A 19,523-nucleotide genomic window follows, 5' to 3' on the forward strand; every position below is an offset into this window, starting at 1 on the left:
TTCCTGGAGGTGTTCAAGAAACATGTAGACACGTTGCTCTGGGAGCTGGTGTAATGGCCATCATGGTGTTAGGCTGCTGGACTTGATGAACCCAGAGGTTTTTTCCAACTGAAACAATTCTATGACTCTGTAAGTAATACCCTCCTGCACTTCTTACTTTTAGGAAGTGAACAATTGCATGTTAACTGATAACAAGTACTGGTAGATTTGTATACAGAGCTGGTTTGGGGTTGGGTTTTGTTGTTGTTGGGTTTGTTTTGGTTTGGGTTTTTTTGTTAGGATGTTCAAAGTTCTTTGTCTATGCCTTGCACTGGGAAAGTATCAAATAAAATAAGTTCATTCAGTCCTCCTTGGCATGTTGGAAGATGCATCACCAAACAGTTTAGATGAAGAGGCATAAAGGATGGGAGGATGTTTGTTTTCTTTTGAGGCCTTGAAGATCACCTAAGCAACAGCATGTTTGGGCTCTTTGGTTAGAGCTGAAAGATCTTAAAAATGGGCACAGAGGTTAACTGAAAGCAAAGCACTTGATGATGAGCTTGCCAGCATGAGTTTTCAGAATATAGCCTTGCAAGTGACAAAGGACTAAGGGTTTGGATGTGGCACTTGGTGCCATGGTTTAGTAGTCACAAGGTGTTGGGTGACAGGTTGGACTTGATGACCTTTGAGCTCTTTTCCAACCTTATTGATCCTATGATTCTATGGCTACATTTTGCATTTGTGTTATGAAAAGGAGTTTAATAACTTCACCAACTCTATTTAAATGAGCTCCAGATTTTCTGATCCTACATGCACAATTCCTCCTGACTAAGACACCTTTTCCCTCCATGGTACCTCTTCTCTTCATGATACTTTTCTGCTACCTCATATTCTCAATTTCTACCTTAATTTTATAGGAAAAAATAAAAAAGGTCTTTTGGAAATATTTGTTTATTGTAGTGAAAATAAGATAGCATTATGTTCAAATGTACACAGACACACAAAGAAAAGATTCACTGTATATACACAGAAATACCTTGTACTCAGTGTAACCAAGGTTCTCCTCAGCTTGTGCACAGCAAAGGGCAGAATACCTTTCCAATGTGCCTGGTCTCAGCTGCCAGCCACTGTTGTGCTTAGCAGGAGCAGCTCCCAGGGCTGGCAGCCCAGCTGCACAGGGGCAAGTCACAGGTTGATGCCTATCCTGAGCCCAGCGCTTCTCTCTGTTGTATGGTTACCATGATCACAAGGCCCTGGTGGAATGGAATGGCTCAGCCCTGCTGCTGCAAGGGTGGGTGTGAGTGGGCTGTGTCACACAAAGTCTAGACCAGCTGTTCTGACAGCCCTCAGGTCACCCATCACAATGAGGTCTCTGTCTCATAACATCTGGTTACAATAGAGTTCAGCAGCACCACATTACTTTCTTCTCTTGTGTTAGTTGGGCTTACAGTGGTTTATGTAAGCACTTTTTGACAGGTGTGTGGCTCTGATGCCCATTCCCTGCCACTCAAGGCAAGAAGATACTATCATCCAGAGAGGTTCTCCAGAACACCAAAAAAAAATTGCATTGAAATATTCACTTGTTCAACTAAGCTGCCTATAAACAAGTAAGTAATCTTCACTATTGTTTAACCCTAAAAAGTATCAGCTGGCTGTTGGCACATGTGGGCCAAGAACTACAGATGTTGTAGAAGTGACAAATAGCTTGGCCTTGTTTTCTGGCAGAAGCTAATGTGAGACTATTAGTGCCCTAACCCTGCCACTGTGTTAATGTCACACAAGAGACACTGGGTGACTGAAGAGAGCTTCAGCACATCTTAATGTGCAGTCAGAACTCTCTTCATAACTGGAAGACAAAACCCTGTCTGTACCTGGGAGGTCCCCATCTCAGTTCAGCTACTTAAAAATGCTTCATGCTGACTTGTTCTGCATAAGGAATTCTACACTGACTTCCACTAAGCCAAGAATAACCTAATTTTTTACCCTTCCCCTGTGAGAAAGTGCTGCCATCTACCAAATATGCATGCATTTAAGTGCCACAGCCTGATTCTGAGACAGAGCTCATGGCAGGCTATTGCTCAGTTTAGTAAAGAAAGCTCAGATCAGAGTTGGATGAACTCAACATCGAGTAAACACTGAGTATAGTTTGGTTTGGTTTTGTTCCTCAAAACAGCAGGCATAAATGCCACTGCAGCATTTCATCATTAAAAAATGCATCTTTCTAGTTCAACAGTCAAATCCACTACGAAAACAAGCTGGTAGGGTAACACACGATGAATAACTAATGGCTATTAACTTAGAAAATACCGGATTGTCTACATACAAAAAGAAAATTAATCAATAGTAGTCAAGATTCACGGAACACCTGTAGGATGGAAGCCTGTGTGTCTGCCAGGAACAGCTGGAGAACCAACCAGCCTGGCTTTGAAAGCGGTGCTGTGCTACAGAAGTACTGCCCTGCCTTGCCGGGGTGCCCGGGGCGAGTCACAGCCAGGCAGCCCTGATGGGGTCGCAACCAGGCAGCCCTGATGGGGTCACAGCCAGACAGCCCTGATGCATCTTGATGTGGAAAGCCATTAGGAGGCCTGCAGGCTCAGTGCCCTCTTTTGTTTTGCTAATGCCAGGTGACAACGTGCACACCAGGCATCTCCACAAAAGAACAATTTTTTCCGGGGGGATATTTGTGTTTGCAACAGGAATGCTTCAAAATAACTCCACCATAGCTCTAGCACAATGAGTCTCCCCTACAAACCAAACAGTCCCTTCCACAAGCACTTTACACCTATGACATGGCTACAGGAGCCTCCAGTGAGGGGATCAGCGCCAGAGGATCAACGCCAGACAGGGATTTTAAACGTGCCTTTTATTTGGGTTGTCCATGTATCTTCTCTTACCTGAGGAGACTTTTCTTTGCCCTGGTATACAAACTTCCTCTGTCCATTTCAGAGTTAATGCAAAAGTGAACTTTCATAACCTCTGCCACTTCTGATCACCTCTTAAAAATGCCGCTTTACACGGCAAAGACAGAAGTAATTGAGATAAACAGGCATTTGTACATCTTAGCTGTTCATTTAGAAAACATCTGTGTCCATCCATGCAATGTCAAGATTGTAAGTAACTTTGCAGTTGCATCTGAGCCCATTGCTATGGCAACAAGGTAGTCTTTATCTCCCACATGACTTCTACTGATTTCTCCTTAAAGCAGCTTCCTGAAATGAAAAACAGAGGAGCAATTGCTAAGTTAGTCTCTCTCAAACATTGGATTCAAGGCTCATAGGAGACAGCCCTTACTGCTTTCCAGCTGTGGAAAATTTAGACACTGATCCTTTTAATGTGAGGGGTGGGGGGGAAATGAACAACTGACATGGAAAAATGTGAACTGCTGACACTTTCAACTCGAAAAAAAAATGGAAAGTGCAGATGATGATCTTGGAACACATGATTTTTGCTACTGTAGCTTAGTAGTGTCCCAAGGAGTTGTACTACAGTGTCTTTCAAACTAACCCAGCTAGCCATAATTTGCTGCTTGCTACAGTCAAGAGTACAGTTCATAAGAGTGTGCATGCTTATGATGAACTCCTTGATGGTCTTTTTCGTGGTTAGCTGTCATCAGGATTCCATGACTTGTCCTCTCTTCAGCCATCATGCAGAGAAATGCCTTAACTACCAGACTTCAGAGAGCTTCCTTAGGATCACATCTTGAATTTGTTCCTTTTTACAAAAGCACTGAAGTTGCTTTGGGCCAGGCAGTGACAGGGGAAGGGGAAGGAAATACCAGTTTCAGGAGACCACTAATTAAAGGTTTTGTCCAGCATAATTTACTTAGTTAAAGATCCATCTCCAGAGGGATGTGAACCCTGGACTCCCTAATTGAACAACTCTATGATCAAAACACACAGCACAGCTTGGTTAATTGTTTGGAATTGACTTGATGTTCTTTGAGGTCTTTTCCAACCTTATGATTCTATGAATTGTAAGCTTCCTATCATGGTAAGTGCACACTCTATCAGACAGTGAGTTTTGAGGGTTCAGGTAGTTGCCAAGTGTTGAGAACTCAAGATAAACAAACAAGCTTTTAAAATCACAGAATGGCAAGGATTGGAAAGGACTTCTGGGGATTATCTAGTCCAACCCCCCCATTAAAGCAGGGTCACCCTGAGCAGGCTGCCCAGGATCGCAATGTCCAGGTGGTTTGGGATCTCTCCAGAGAAGGAGACTCCACTGCCTCTCTGGGTAGTCTGGTCCAGTATTCCATTCAAGATCCACGAAGATCTCAGTCACTAATACTGACACATTCAGGTTTCTTCACCTTTTAGCATATATTTATTTAAGCACCTAGAGGATGATAACAATTTGGGAGGGGGCTATTTTCTTCATGTTTAGACCCAACACTGGAATATGCAGCAGGCAATATGCACTAGGTAATAGTAACCAGAAGAGTAAAGAAGTTTTTATCTCTCTGTGCTTTCAAGGGCCTGCATTGATGTCAGTGTTTCTCTGACACCCATTAGCTTTGAGGTTCCTCTTGAGTGCTTTTAAAACACTTTCTGGGGTTAAGAACTTTAAAAAAGGCTGAACCCCTCCAAAAAAAAATCTTAACCTCTGGTGTCCCAGCATTTCTAGACCCTTTACATGAAAAATACTGTGGTAAAGGTCACATGAGAAGGCATCAGAGAAGGTAGTTACCCAGAGAAGACAATTATACTCACATTTGGTGCTGCCTGACAAACTCTGCAAACTGACGGTCTTTAGCATAGAGCTCTATAATTCGAATTCTGTCCTGAATCTCCTAGAATATAAGCAACATTAAGTATATATAAGTACTTATATAAGTATATATAACATTAAGTATATAATAGAAATGAGAATACTACTGAAATAACTAATTCCTTGGGGGCAGGAGAATAAAACTCCCATCACATGCTATTTCAATGAGTAGAGTCTCCAATACTAAAACTCATCTTTAGACACCTTCTCTTTTTTCCTTTTTTTTCTATTTTATTATTGTTTAATTAAGAGCTTCATTGGAATCCAGTAATATTTTACTTTGAAGTCACATTCAAAGTCTGGAGAGAGTGTAGAATTTCAACAGGCTTTAACAAACCTGTTTCTCCCTCATCGACACTTTGCCTGTGAGCCCAGCTACAGGCTGGAATGGCGCCTCACAGATCTGTGGTTAGGTACTGAATGGAAATACCTTGTCATCAGCCCTCTAGAACAAACCCTGGTTACTGTGTAGAGAGGAAGAAAGGCAACGGATGTGATCTAACTTGTAAGTTATGGGGAAACCTAAACTTGGTTTAAAAAAGACGCAAAAAAAGATCTGCAAAAGGGTCTGGATGCACCAGGTTTTCACACTACTCTCACCTAAAGTGGATGGCATTAAAACTAAAAGGCTGCTTTGAGCAACACAGACAGGGAAGTGGTCGAGGCCCTGTCCCTGGAGGTGTTTAAGCCCAGGCTGGATGAGGCTCTGGCCAGCCTGATCTAGTGTGGGGTGTCCCTGCCCATGGCAGAGGGGTTGGAACTAGATGATCCTTGTGGTCCCTTCCAATCCTGAATGATACTATGATACTAAATCTCCCCAAATCCTGTGAAGTTGTTGTCAGGATTTGTTCATTTAGAAAACAATGATTTTTCCAGGGAGGTTGTGTTTGTAATTGGAATGCTTTAGAACTGTCAGGAGCAGTTGCCTCCTTTATCATGGAATAATAGAACTTGAGTTGGAAGGGACCTTAAAGATCAACTAGTTCCAATCCCTCTGACACGGGCAGGGACACCTCCCACTAGACCAGTTTGCTCAAACCCTCATCCAGCCTTGTCTTAAACATTTCTGGGGATGAGGTAGATAGACCTTCTCTGGGCAACCCATTCCAATGTCTCACCCCCTCAGAGTAAAGAATTTCTTCCTAATGTCCAACCTAAATGTACCCTACTCTAGTTTAAAACCATTGTCCCTTGTCCTTTCAGACCATGCCCTTATTAAAAGTCCCTATCCAGCTTTCCTGTATGCTCCTTCAGGGGCTGGAATGCTGCAGTGAGACATTATAGCAGTCTTCCATCTCCAGGCTGAACAGACCCAGCTCCCTCAGCCTGTCTTAGTAGAAGAGACACTCCACCTCTCTGATCATCTTAGTGGCCCTTCTCCAACAGATCCAAGTCCTTGTGTTGGGGGCTCCAGTGCTGGACAAATCATGTTAAATCCATTATTGGTCAGAACACACCCATTCCTTTCTCTACACCTAATAGCAAGCATGGAAAGAAATCCTTTCTCCTCTTAAATAGTTGCATCAACCATAGTTGCAACTTGTTTATGTAGAGCATAGGTGCTGGGGAAAGACTGGGCCCACCTCTCAGGTTACAAGTGTTGAATAAGGTTACTGTTCACATGATGTTTTCCATGCCACTATGAAAACAAGGTCATTTACCTCCTTAGTAAGCTCACTGTTTTCATAAATGTGCCTGATCTCTTCACTGCTGTAGTCTGTGGATGTCTCTGCACTGGTAGAACTGTAGGACGTTAGCTGAGGGTATCTCCGGTAATAATGGCTGTAGCCAGTCGTATCACTTTCATACATGGGGTTGTATTTAACTGCATTCTCAATGGATGAGAGGCTGTCACCCTGCCTGGGGGAGCAATAAACAAACTGTCAGCTTCTCTCCAGCCTGGAAGGGCAGCAGATAGATTTAGGAAGCCTGGCATTTGGAGACACCTGAACGTACTGTAGCTTGTCAACTGCGTGATATAAGACTTAAGACAGAATTGTCCTCATAGTAGCAGGTGTGATGTTAAATATCAGATGGTGTCACTTACCCCTGTGATTCCTCAGTATCACTCTTTGTGTACTGGTCTCGAAGGGTCCTGGCCAAGAAGAAGATGACAGCAGATGCCACGAGAAGGAATCCTGCCACAGAAGCAATTGCAATACCCACAACCAGTGGCTCAGACACATATTCCTCACAGTGCTCCCCTCTGTACCACCAGTTCTCTCCCACACGACACCTGCAGCAAGGAAGACAGGGAAATCAAACACCAGCAAAAGCTCTGCTTCGTGTATTTAATCTCCTGCTATATCCTGGTCTCAGTTAAGTCCCCTCAGTAAATACCTTTCAAACACAAACTTTATGGACAAGAGGGGCAATGGTAGCTCTGCCCTGGTAAGACCACACCTGGAATACTCTATGCAGTTTTGGACTCCTCAGTTCAAGAGGAGCAGGAATCTACTGGAGAGAGTCCAGCAGAGAGCTACAAGGAAGATTAAAGGGCTGAAACATCTCTCCAATGAAGAAAGACTGAGAGAACTGGGGCTGTTTAGTCTGGAGAAGGGAAGGCTGAGAGGGGATCTTGTCAACATCTATAAATATCTGAGGGGTGGGTGTCAAGAAGGGGCCAGTCTATTATGGTGGTGACCAGTAGTAGGGTAAGGAACAATAGGTTTAAACTGGAACACAGAAAGTTCCACCACAACACAAGGAGAAACTTCTTTACTGTGAGGTGCTGGAGCACTGGACCAGTGTACTCAAAGATGTTGTGGAGTCTCCTTCTCTGGAGACTTCCAAAACCCAGCTGGATGCATTCCTGTGTGGCCTGATCTAGGTGATCCTGCTTTGGCAGGAAGGTTGGACTGGATGATTTCCAGAGGTCTCTTCCAACCCCTAATACTCTATGATTCTATGATTACTAGCATTGTGAACAGACTTTTTGTTGCAGAATCATGGAAGGAGCCTTTGAGGGTCATGTTGTCTAACAACCCTAGATTGAGCAGGGGAGTCTTGAGCTAGATCACTTTGCACAGAGCCCTTTCCAATCTGACCTTGAATGTTCCATGTAACAAAATACAAATGAAGCTGTATTAAACAAGCAGAATGTTAACCATGGTGGGGTTCACTATGCTGTAAGTTACAACACATAGAACAAATAGCTAGAGAGAAATATGTGCCCAAGGTTGTATCTTTGTTGTCCAAAAGAAAATCCAGTATTTCTGCCTTGCTGTGGTGTTGAACATGAGAGCTTTGATGTTGATACTGACTTTAACTCTTCCAGCAAAAATAATGTATTTGCTTTATGTGTGTTTGGGATTTCTTGCTATTACAGTTCAAGAAGTTGTAAGCAAAGCCAGGGGAGGTTTAGGCTGGAGGTTAGGAAGAAATTCTACACAGAGAGAGTGATTGCCCATTGGAATGGGCTGCCCAAGGAGGTGGTGGAGTCACTATCACTGGAGGTGTTCAGGAGGAGACTTGACAGGGTGCTTGGTGCCATGGGTTAGTTGTTTGGGTGGTGTTGGATGATAGGTTGGACACGATGATCTTGAAGGTCTCTTCCAACCTGGTCTGGTCCGATCTATTCTATTCTATTCTATTCTATTCTATTCTATTCTATTCTATTCTATTCTATTCTATTCTATTCACCTCATTAATAAGAAATACCAGTAAATTAAGTCTTCTAACATCAAGAACTGAAAGTTTCTGAAAGTAGTAAGCAATAATTGAAATTTTGCAGAAGAGTCCTTAATAACTACTGGTCAGAGCATGCTTGAGTTGAGACATTTACCTGGTTCCAATTAACAAGGATGATTAGAGGGCTGGAGCACCTCTCCTATGAGGACAGACTGAAGGAGTTGGGGCTGTTCAGTCTGGAGAAGAGAAGGCTCCAAGGTGACCTCATTGTGGCCTTCCAGTATCTGAAGGGGGCTACAGGAAGGCTGGGGAAGGACTTCTCAGGATCTCAGGTAGTGATAGGACTAGGGGGAATGGAATGAAGCTGGAGGTGGGGAGATTCAGGCTGGAGGTGAGGAGGAGGTTCTTCACCATGAGAGTGGTGAAACCCTGGAATGGGTTGTCCAGGGAGGTGGTTGAGGCCCTGTCCCTGGAGGTGTTTAAGCCCAGGCTGGATGAGGCTGTGGCCAGCCTGATCTAGTGTGGGGTGTCCCTGTCCATGGCAGAGGGGTTGGAACTAGATGATCCTTGTGGTCCCTTCCAACCCTGAATGATACTATGATACTATGAACATGATTATGTAAGTATGCTAACATTGGTACTACATAGAATCATGATGTTAGGTCTGTGATATTATCCATTTTTGTAGCTTTAAAAACGTTTTCATTTCTCCTGTTAACTGCTAGGGCTCTAAGGTTCTCTTTGGAGATGTTCAATGTAAGCTTTAAAAATAAAACAAATCATGAAACAAGCAAACAAAACCCCATCACCTGAAGGAATACGGTAGAGTCATTTAGGTTGGAAACGGCTTTAAGATCATCTAATCCAACTACTATCTCACTCTACCAAGTCTGGTGCTAAACCATGTCCCTCAGCACCACATCTCAGAGACTTTTAAACATCTTTTAAACATCAGAGTGTTTTAAACATTTAGTCATGGGGTCTGTGGTGACAGGTTGGACTTGATGATCTTTGAGGTCTCTTCCAACCTTGGTGATTCGGTGATTCTGTGATCTCCAGGGATGGGGTTTCAACCATCTCAATCTTTTTTGTGAACCACGCATGATTTCCCCTAAATGGCCAGTGATCTATGAACTTTACTTAATGAAGAGCACTATTTTTAATATATTTATCCTGTGTGGATGTACATTTCAGATACACATTTTTGTGATGAAATGAACTCCTGTGTGCTTTATGTAACATTAAACACTTGGCTACCTGAGAAACCTCCCGGAGATAAATTCTGTACCCAAAGGTCAAGGAAGGTGATTTGTACATTCCATTGCTACCATTTCTCCAAGTTAGTTATATTTCCTGATGTTTCTGCTCTGTAAAAGAAATCTTCTTATTGCCTCATTTCCAATTATGTGCAGGGAAACAAATGTTAATATTGGGGCCACTGCTCAGCAGCATACCAAGAATGATAATCAATATGTCTCGTGTTATCTTAGGGAATTTTGCACTGATCTTGTAGGATGTTACATGCAAATAAAGTGGCTGGACATGGAAAGACACTTTCATAGAATCAATAATGTTGGAAAAGACCTCAGAGATCATCAAGTCCAACCTATCACCCAACACCTCATGACTAACTAAACCATGGCTTCAAGTGCCACGTCCAGTCCTTTTTTGAACACCTCCAGGGATGGTACAGAATCTAGCTGATATCATCGAGTCCAACCTATCACCCAACACCATCTAATCAACTAAACCATGGCACCAAGTGCCACATCCAGTCTCTTCTTAAACACCTCCAGTGATGGTGACTCCACCACCTCCCTGGGCAGCACATTCCAATGGTCAATCTCTCTTTCTGTGAAGAACTTCTTCCTAACCTCCAGCCTAAACCTCCCCTGGTGCAGCTTGAGACTGTGTCCTCTTGTTCTGGTGCTGGTTGCCTGGGAGAAGAGACCAGCCCCCATCCATCTACAACCTCCCTTCAGGCAATTCCTTTCTTGTCAAATATGAAGGGAGGGAGGGAGAAAAGGAGAGAGAAAGAGAGGGAAAGATAAAGAAATAAAAAGAGAGAGAAAAAGAGAGAGAGTAGAGAGGAAGAAAGAGAGAAAAGAGAGACCAAGAGAAAGAAAGAAAAGCATAGGAGACAAGGAGGTGTTTCAGGATGACCTACCTACAGATGGCACCTTGCCCAGGGCTGATGTCGCACTTCCCATCATTCAAGCAGAAGTTGGGTTGCAGGTCACAGATGCTGTTGCAGGGCAGCCCATCAATGCTCAGGTATCCAGGATTGCAGACACACTCTGCTTCCCCACTCCAGCGATTTACTATGCACTCAGAGAACTCATTGCAGGCCTGGAACTTGCAGGGATCTGCTTGCTCCCCTGAGAATACACAGAGCAGAGAATACTGATGAGAGAGGAGAACATTAACTGAGCACAGCCCTGGCTATCTGCTGCCATTTTGCTTGTCATGCAAAAATCCATCACACATCTTTCCTGAGTAACAAAAGCTTCTGCTAAGGTGAACCAGTGCTATGAAGTGCTCCTCTGCTGCAGAGTGCATGTCAGTGATATGGCTAAGACCATCCAACAATCCAATCTAAAAAGCAAGTATAAAGTATTCTTTATCCTACTGGAATGTGTCCTCAGGTGTTCTCTGGTCTGCTGGAACTATATTTTGCAAATAAGTAAAATCACAAATAGCTTGAGTTGTTAGGGACCTTAAAGAGCATCTAGTTCCAACCCCCACTGTCATGGGCAGGGACACCTCCCACTAGATCAGGTTGCTCCAACCACCTTAACGCTTCTAGAGATGAGGCATCCACAGCTTCTCCAGGTAACCTGTTCCAATGTCTCCTCACCTGCATAAGAAAGAACTTCTTCCTAAGGGGCAATCTGAATCTACTGTGCTTTACATTTGTTTCTTTGAAATCTGTGGAAGAAAGTTGCTTTTCAAAAGCAAAGCCTGTGCTGAGCAGTGTGCAGTTTCTAAGCTGCTGGGTTCCTTACTAAATTCTTAAAGCTTGAGCTGGTCTAAATCCCTTGCTTCAATCTGCATTTCCCTGCCCTCCTTACCTGATTCCACATCCAGGGAGTATTTATCAATGGCCAGGTTCATGGTGTGATAGGCAGTGTTGCAGAAGTCTTCCAGGATCATGTAGACAGCGTTGGTGACGTTGCGAGGCACCGGTTTGGCAAATTTCATCCGGCTGTTCACCACAATGCTGCCATTTCTGAAGTTCAGGATTTCCAGGTTCTGGAAGCCTGTCAGGTTGGACTGAAGGTAGGGCACCAGCTGCAACACAGGGCACGTGAGAGGAAAGCTGAATCTTTGAACCTCTGCTCAAGCCAGTTGCACTGTTACAGTATCAGGCAGCAGGAATCTGAATTATTTTATCCAACTACCAGAGCAGGTTTACCCAGAGCAGGTTGCAATGGTATCCAGGTGGGCTTTGAACATCTCCAGAGATGGAGACTCCACCTCCTCCCTGGGCAGCCTGTTCCACTGCTCAACCACCCTCAGGTTTAGATGGAACATCCTATGTTCAAGTTGTGTCCATTACCTCTTGCTCTGTCCCTGAAAATAGACTGGCTCCTGTTCTTTAAGTATTTGTAAACCCTGATCAGATCCCCCCTCTGTCTGCTCTTCTCCAGGCTAAAATGCCCCAAATGCCTCAGTCATTTTTTGCAAGAGAGATGTTCTAGTCCCCTAATCATCTTTGTTGCCCGTTGCTGTACCCTCTCAATCAGTTCCCTGTCCTTCTTGAACTGGAGAGCCCAGAACTAGACACAATACTCCACATGTGGTCTCTCCAGGAAAGACAAGAGGAGGAGGAACTCCCTCAGCCTGCTGGCCACACTCTTTTTGGTGCATGCCAGGATACCATTGGCATTCTCAGCCACAAGGCCACATTGCTGGCTCATGGTCATCCTGCTGTCCAGCAGGACTCCCAGGTCTTTGTCCACAGGAGTGGTTCTTACCAGCTCCAAGAACCGCTGCTCCAATGCTTTGTATTCAGGGGAGTTCTTGTTAAACAGGTCCTCTGAAAACATCATGTTGGTGACCCGAAGACTGAAAAACACAACTAGAGAACGCGATGGGACAGGAGTGCTGCTGCGATTTTCATGCGTGGCCCAAGCCACACTGGCCATCTCTGTGGACTGGACATGAGTTGTTAGCTCCACATGGCTTTTAGTCACACTGCCTCCCTCCTCAGTCAGCTCAGGAGAAAAGCGGACAGTACTCATGCGACCCAAGTCCAGTGAAACATCCAGGACTTGCGTTGTTTCATCTCCCAGCTTTGTTGAGGTAGTCACAGGAGGGAGATGGGACAGAAGCTCAACAGTGCTGAAGCTCACAGAAACATGTGTGTCATGGTCTGTACCACCCTGTCCAGTAAAGCTCTCTAGGACATCAGTCTGATCTGTTGCAGAAGGAACTGCAACTGAAACATGAGTGGCAGCTGTCACTGCTAATCCAGGAGTGTCATGGCCTGCCAGATCTTCTGTGAAAGCATCAGGGCTTACTGTGTAGGCATCTGGGTATACCATGGAAGGATATGTAGTCAGAATAGTTTCTGAAGAGATAGTGTCCAACCTGCCTGTTGTGGCAGCTTCAGTTACACTTGACTGCTCCACTGTGAGTAGTTCTTCTACTGTTGTCCTGTCTTCATGTTGTTGTTCAATGATGTCCTGGCCTATGCTGGGCTCTTCAGGTTGCTCCATACTGACAGTCTGTGTAGATGTGAGGAGACTATCTTCTACAGACAGACCTGTATCATATGGTGAGACAGGGACTTCTCCAGTGGGCATGTCTACAAAGGAATGGTCCTCTGAAGGCTCCAAACCCAAGGATGGTTTAACAGAAGAAGAATCATCCAAGCCCAAGGTTTCTGTCTGTGTAGATGGTTCCACAAACTCTTCTGTCTGCAGTAGAGGTACTTGCTGAGTTGCACTCTCTGGAAAGACAAATGTTTCAGACTCATCAAGGAAATCTTCTTTTATACTGTTCATACCTTCATTCTCATCTTTGGAAGGTTCATAATCTAATTTATTCCCAGAGTTAAGAATATAGTCTAAGATCATGCCTTCAGGAATATCATCAGGTCTAATTAGCAAAGACTCATTGTCATCTTCAAGCCAGCTATCAGAACCAGGGTAGAAAACTGGTTCCAGTGTTGCTTCTTCCCAAGGCCAAATACTTGATTCCATTTCTTTTCCTGAACCATCAAAAGCTGAACCAGACCCATCCTCATATATAACTCTATCTCCAAGATACATATCAGTTTCATCTTCTATAGGGTGTTCTTCTAAAGGAAAAGGAATTTCTTCCACAGGCTGGTGCAACACAGAGTCTACATCTTTACTGCCTGCAGGACTACCTTGGGCTACTTCTTCCTTCTCAGCAGATGCTGTTTCTTTTGTATCAGTCTCTGTCTCTGATGAAGAGGCCACTGTTGGTGCAGAAAGCAGAGGAACTTCATAGTCATCTGTAGATGGGAGTTCTTCAGGCACAAGGTGAGGAGGACTTAAAGGCAAAAGGTCTTCAGATAGTCCAGTATCTTCAAACATGGAAAAAATGAAAATACATCCCCAATTAGTTGCTGTTTGGAATAAAAATTGTCAAATTACACACATATAGAACGGAACGGAACTGAACGGAACGGAACCGAACGGAACGGAACAGAACAGAACAGAACAGAGCAGAATAGACTAGACTAGACTAGACTAGACTAGAATAGATCAGATCAGGTTGGAAAAGACCTTTGAGATCATCAAGACCAACCTACCACCCAACACCATCTAATCAACTAAACCATGGCACCAAGTGCCACATCCAGTCTCTTCTTAAACACTTCCAGTGATGGTGACTCCACCACCTCCCTGGGCAGCACATTCCAATGGCCAATCTCTATTTCTTTGAAGAACTTCTTCCTAACATCCATCCTAAACCTCCCCTGGAACAGTTTGGGACTGTGTCCTCTTTCTCTGGTGCTGGTTGCCTGTTGTCTGCAGATCTGTGTTCAGTACATCTGTATTCAGCATGTTTTCCTGGCCTTTGTATGCCAAAGGCAGAAGGCCCCCTGCTGACCTCTCCCAATTTTCATTCACATATTCTATGGGCCAAGCCAAGACATATGAAAATACTTGCATGCCCTTAAACAGGTATCATGCTGCACAACATTTCCTGAAGGGATGAACAGGCATCATTAGCTGTTTACAAGCATTTTACCTCAGCATATTGCTGTTGGATACATGCCCACAAGAAAGGTAAGAACTGCCAGAGAGAGAGAGACAGATTTTTAGACCTTTCTGAAAAGCCATTTTGGTGACCTCTATACTTCTGGTGAGTGTCAGGAAACACTGGCAACCAAATGCAAACTTCAGTCAAAGGCATTAACTTACCTTCTAAAGAATTAGGGGCTGAAAGCCATTCCAGAGAGTCCACTGGCGCAGTGACCAAGCGAGGAGTCTGATTCCCATCCTCTAAATTCAGACCATCAGGCAAAGAAGTGACGTCAGTCTCTGAGGAGAGCGGAGCTTCGGGTGCCAAGCCAGCCCCATAGCCCAGATTTTCTGGTCTTGGCCAGATTTCGTTGTCATTGTCCTGCTCACTGTCTGAAGTGGAGTCTGGTTTGGCGAAATCAAATGGCAAGGTGTTGCTGACAGTCGATTCATCTGCTGAAGGGCGTTCAGCTAAAAAGGTGCTGTCCTGGAACGTAAACCCACTGTTAATATTTCCACTGCTACAGGGGAAGCATTGGCTCATCCCATCAAGGGTGCTAACAGCAGCCAACAACAGAATCTGCTACTGCAGCCTCTCTGAGAAAATAATGCAGAGCAGCAGCAGGAGAGGCCAGACTGGGAGGACTGGGAGATGGATAATCTTTGGTAATTATCTGCCCTGTGCATGCAAAATGCACATCCTTGTGACATGCATGTCATGTGTCCAGTCATGCCCACCAAAAAAAGGGAATCACAGAACTGTTGAGGTTGGAAGAGACCTTTCAGATCATTTACCATGTATTGCCACCCCATCTCCTCTCCTTTACTGTAAAAACAGATCTGCTCTTTTCCAGTTAAATCCAATGCAAGTGTGCACAGTGTGCTCTACAACTCCCTCACAGGAGGCTGGAGTGAGGTGGGGTTCAGTCTGTTCTCTCTAGCATCAAGTGACAGGACAAGAGCAAACAACCTAAAATTGTACCAGAGGAGGTTCAAGTTGGATATTAGGAAAAGTTTATTTTTCCTTAAGGAGAGGTCAGGCATTGGAATCCACTACCCAGAGAAGTGGTGGAGTGTGGTCACAGCACTTTGGGACATGGTTTAATGGCCTTGATGGTGTTAGGTCAATGGTCAAGGACTTTAGAGGTCCTTTCCAACCCAAACAATTCTATGATACTGTTTCTGTAGCTCACCATTCTGGTCTCATCTCTTTTTTTTTCCCACTTGAATAAGAGGAAAACTCCAAATATTTTTCACCTGAAATTTTACTCCTGGTTGAAACGTGGGTGAATTAAATTTTCAACTTCATTCAAAGTGCATGTGAAGACATTTTGAAACAAGCCACTTAAAGTACTGTTAGTAAATTGTCACAGTACCACAGTATCACAGTATTGCTAAGGTTGGAAGAGACCTCGAGGATCATCGAGTCCAAGCTGTCACCCAACACCTCATGACTACTAAACCATGGCACCAAGTGCCACGTCCAATCCCCTCTTGAACACCTCCAGGGATGGTGACTCCACCATCTCCCTGGGCAGCACATTCCAATGGCTAACAACTCTCTCAGTGAAGAACTTTCTCCTCACCTCAAGCCTAAACTTCCCCTGGTGCAGCTTGAGACTGTGTCCTCTTGTTGTGGTGCTGATTGCCTGGGAGAAGAGACCAACCCCTTCCTGGCTACAGCCACCTTTCAGGTAGTTGTAGAGGGCAATGAGGTCACCCCTGAGCCTCCTCTTCTCCAGGCTAAACAACCTCAGCTCCCTCAGCCTCTCCTCATAGGGCTTGCCTACCTGCATTGATCACATTTTTATAGCCATTGATGCCACCAAAGTCTCCTCCCATATTTAGTTTCTATGGTGACAATCAGTTGAAATGTATAAATCCCATCTAGACAGGACTTCCAACAATTACCTTTTCATTTTGGCTAAGTTTACCACCATACATAAGGCTGTAAAGAAAAGTTACTGGGCAAGTTTAGCAACAAATTACACATATAAATTCCATACAGAATGAATAAGGGCTACCAGCAAGAGCTTGTCAATAGTTTTTCCCCCTTTTTTTTTATCTTTATTAATGTGAGCATTTAGTTGCCAGGGGTTGCACTTCATCATTTATTTGAATGTGGGGAGATGTTCCCATGACAACCAACATTATTCACCAATGCTTGTTACAGGGCAATATATTATATTAGCAAGTTTAATATCACATTGGCGAGCTCTGATGTTCACTAATGTCTTTTGAAAGACTTACAAATGTGGCAGATGACTGAAAACACAGGACCTCCTCCCTGGTTTTCCATTTGCTGCTGCCAGAAAGGCATTGTATTCTGCAAGCCAGAGGAGCCTACCTGTTACAGCTCAACAGAAATACTAACAAAGCACACTGTGCAAAAGCTAGGCTTGCTTTTTTTTTCTCTTCACCTTAAAATGTTGTAATACTCAGAAGAATTAAGGACTAGTTGGTCCCATCTGCTAGCAATTAGATGGTGAGTCATGATAGTCCCACATCATGTCAAGAGTGTGCATGATAATACAAATCCAACTTATTCTCAGATCAACTAAGAAACATAATAGTCATTTTTTTCCCCCAGAGGTAACAGTTTTAGCAGTGTCTACTTCAGTTTAAGAAAGACATTGAAACACTTGAACGTGTCCAGAGAAGGGCAACAAGGCTGGGGAGAGGCCTTGAACACAAGTCCTATGAGGAGAGGCTGAGGGAGCTGGGGTTGTTTAGCCTGGAGAAGGGGAGGCTCAGGGGTGACCTCATTGCCCTCTACAACTACCTGAAAGGTGGTTGTAGCCAGGAAGGGGTTGGCCTCTTCTCCCAGGCAACCAGCACCAGAACAAGGGGACACAGTCTCAAGCTGCGCCAGGGGAGGTTTAGACTTGAGGTGAGGAGAAAGTTCTTCACCGAGCGAGTCATTCGTCATTGGAATGTGCTGCCCAGGGAGGTGGTGGAGTCATCGACCCTGGAGGCGTTCAAGGGGAGATTGGACGTGGCACTTGGTGCCATGGTCTAGGCATGGGGTCTGTGTTGATAGGTTGGACTCGATGATCCTCGAGGTCTCTTCCAACCTTAGCGGTACTGTGATGCTGTGATACTGTGATACTTCAGCCACACAGGTTTGACATCTGTGGAAGTAACTCACAAATCATTTCAGCCTTGTTTACTCTTTAAGTGTGGTTATGAGTTTCTGAAGTTTGCCTGTGTAGTGCAGATTGCATACAGCTGATTTTTTGGATATACTCAATGGGGTTTTTTGCATAATTTTAGTTTTTGACTGAAGATATAGATGAAGGACATTGAGACACTTGAACGTGTCCAGAGAAGGGCAACGAGGCTGGGGAGAGGCCTCGAGCACAAGCCCCACAAGGAGAGGCTGAGGGAGCTGGGATTGTTTAGCCTGGAGAAGAGGAGGCTCAGGGGAGACCTTATTGCTGTCTACAGCTACCTGAAGGGTGGTTGTAGCCAGGAGGCTGTTAGTCTCTTCTCCCAGGCAAGCAGCACCAGAACAAGAGAACACAGTCTCAAGCTGTGCCAGGGGAAGTTTAGGCTGGAGGTGAAGAGAAAGTTCTTCACAGGAAGAGTTGTTAGCCATTGGAATGTGCTGGCCAGGGAGATGGTGGAGTCATCATCCCTGGAGGTGTTGAAGAGGGGATTGGACGTGGCACTTGCTGCCATGGTTTAGTCATGAGGCCTGTGGTGACAGGTTGGACTTGATGATCTTTGAGGTCTCTTCCAACCTGAATAATACTGTGCTACTGTGACACTGCTAATCAGAGTCCATGATTAGAAAAAAAGTGACTTCCACAATTTTTTCTTGTACATACTATTCCCTAAAACTGATTTGAAACCTATAATTGCAAAGCTACCTCTACTCTAAAGTGTCCTTGTCTGTACATCTGTCAGAATATCCACAGACAGAAAGTAAAGATGGCAGAACCCTTTCTCTTAGCTAAAATAAGTACCTGCAACATTTCAGTCTTGTTAGATATCTTTAGTCAAGAGAAAGCCCTTTCCAGACAGTTAACTTAATGATTATCCACACCTTGTTTAAGCCACTGATTGCAAATCCATATGTATTTGCACTTTAGATATCAATGATCACTGGTTTTAAAGCTCAGGGAAAACTGGCAAGAAATTAGGGATATTATAATACCTGTGACCATTCCAACAAGAATGTTGGGATTCTGTGAAGTGACTGTGACTTTGGCTTCCACAAAGTTTCAGAAATTGGCCTGAAATTACATGTCTGTGTTCACAGCTTTGTGTCATAAAGAACTTAGTGGAAACCTTCCATCAAGCAAAGATGGACTTGGATGTTGTGGTACAAACTGAGCTCATTTCTTCTTGAAGGCACCTCTGTCTTACACAACAGAGTGCAGAGTAGAAACCTACTGGATAAATCCTTAATCCCAGACAATGCTTCATCATTCAGAGGTTCTAGATGTCAGGAGAACTAACTGATTTGATCTCAGTTTTGCTAGCACCTAACCTGGTGTCTCTGCTTCAAGCTCCTTTATGTTGTACGTACATAAGTAGAGACACCAAGACTCCTGCCCATTGGGGAACTTCAGGTTGTTCCAGAGGTAATCAAAGGCAATTGTTAAAATCTCAAGAGATGAGAAATAGAAATATATACATTAAAAATAGTATGATTTTTCTGTCTTTCCTTTGCTGGCACTAAGTGGACAGACATCATTTAAACACTGAACTGAGGAATTTCAGCAAAAGTAATACGGTAACAACAAGAGAAACTTGTTATTTTATCTCTTCTAGCAGACAGCCTTGGGGCTTAAATCTGGGTCTTGCTTTCCAGTGAGAGTGTTGTGGGAAGAGAGCAATTTACTGTCTAAATATGAAGAAAAAACAGACAAAGGAAGCCTAAGAAGCAAGGCCTGGATGTACAGACAGAAACATCACTGC

At 44.1% G+C, this 19,523-nt stretch overlaps 1 protein-coding gene across 5 annotated transcripts in view; it reads right to left on the reverse strand.

Moving 5' to 3' along the window:
• Positions 1 to 683: 683 nt before the first annotated feature.
• IMPG2 (interphotoreceptor matrix proteoglycan 2) overlaps positions 684 to 19,523 on the reverse strand; it is a 52,016-nt gene continuing 33,176 nt past the window's right edge. For 3 of the 5 annotated variants that reach the window (XM_068160703.1, XM_068160704.1, XM_068160702.1), the window contains 8 exons: positions 14,778 to 15,084; positions 12,354 to 13,933; positions 11,448 to 11,667; positions 10,544 to 10,754; positions 6,794 to 6,982; positions 6,408 to 6,606; positions 4,689 to 4,768; positions 684 to 3,188 (listed from right to left, as the gene is read on the reverse strand). In XM_068160703.1, coding sequence (XP_068016804.1) covers positions 3,176 to 3,188; positions 4,689 to 4,768; positions 6,408 to 6,606; positions 6,794 to 6,982; positions 10,544 to 10,754; positions 11,448 to 11,667; positions 12,354 to 13,933; positions 14,778 to 15,084 — 2,799 coding nt within the window. In that variant the 3' untranslated portion in view covers positions 684 to 3,175. The remainder of the gene's footprint in view (positions 3,189 to 4,688; positions 4,769 to 6,407; positions 6,607 to 6,793; positions 6,983 to 10,543; positions 10,755 to 11,447; positions 11,668 to 12,353; positions 13,934 to 14,777; positions 15,085 to 19,523) is intronic. The other 2 variants (XM_068160705.1, XR_010990039.1) reach the window with 2 other exon arrangements.

This window comes from Melanerpes formicivorus, unplaced genomic scaffold, assembly GCF_026170545.1.
Source record: "Melanerpes formicivorus ecotype bairdi unplaced genomic scaffold, bMelFor1.0.p_v2 SCAF_51, whole genome shotgun sequence".
Lineage (NCBI taxonomy): Eukaryota > Metazoa > Chordata > Aves > Piciformes > Picidae > Melanerpes > Melanerpes formicivorus.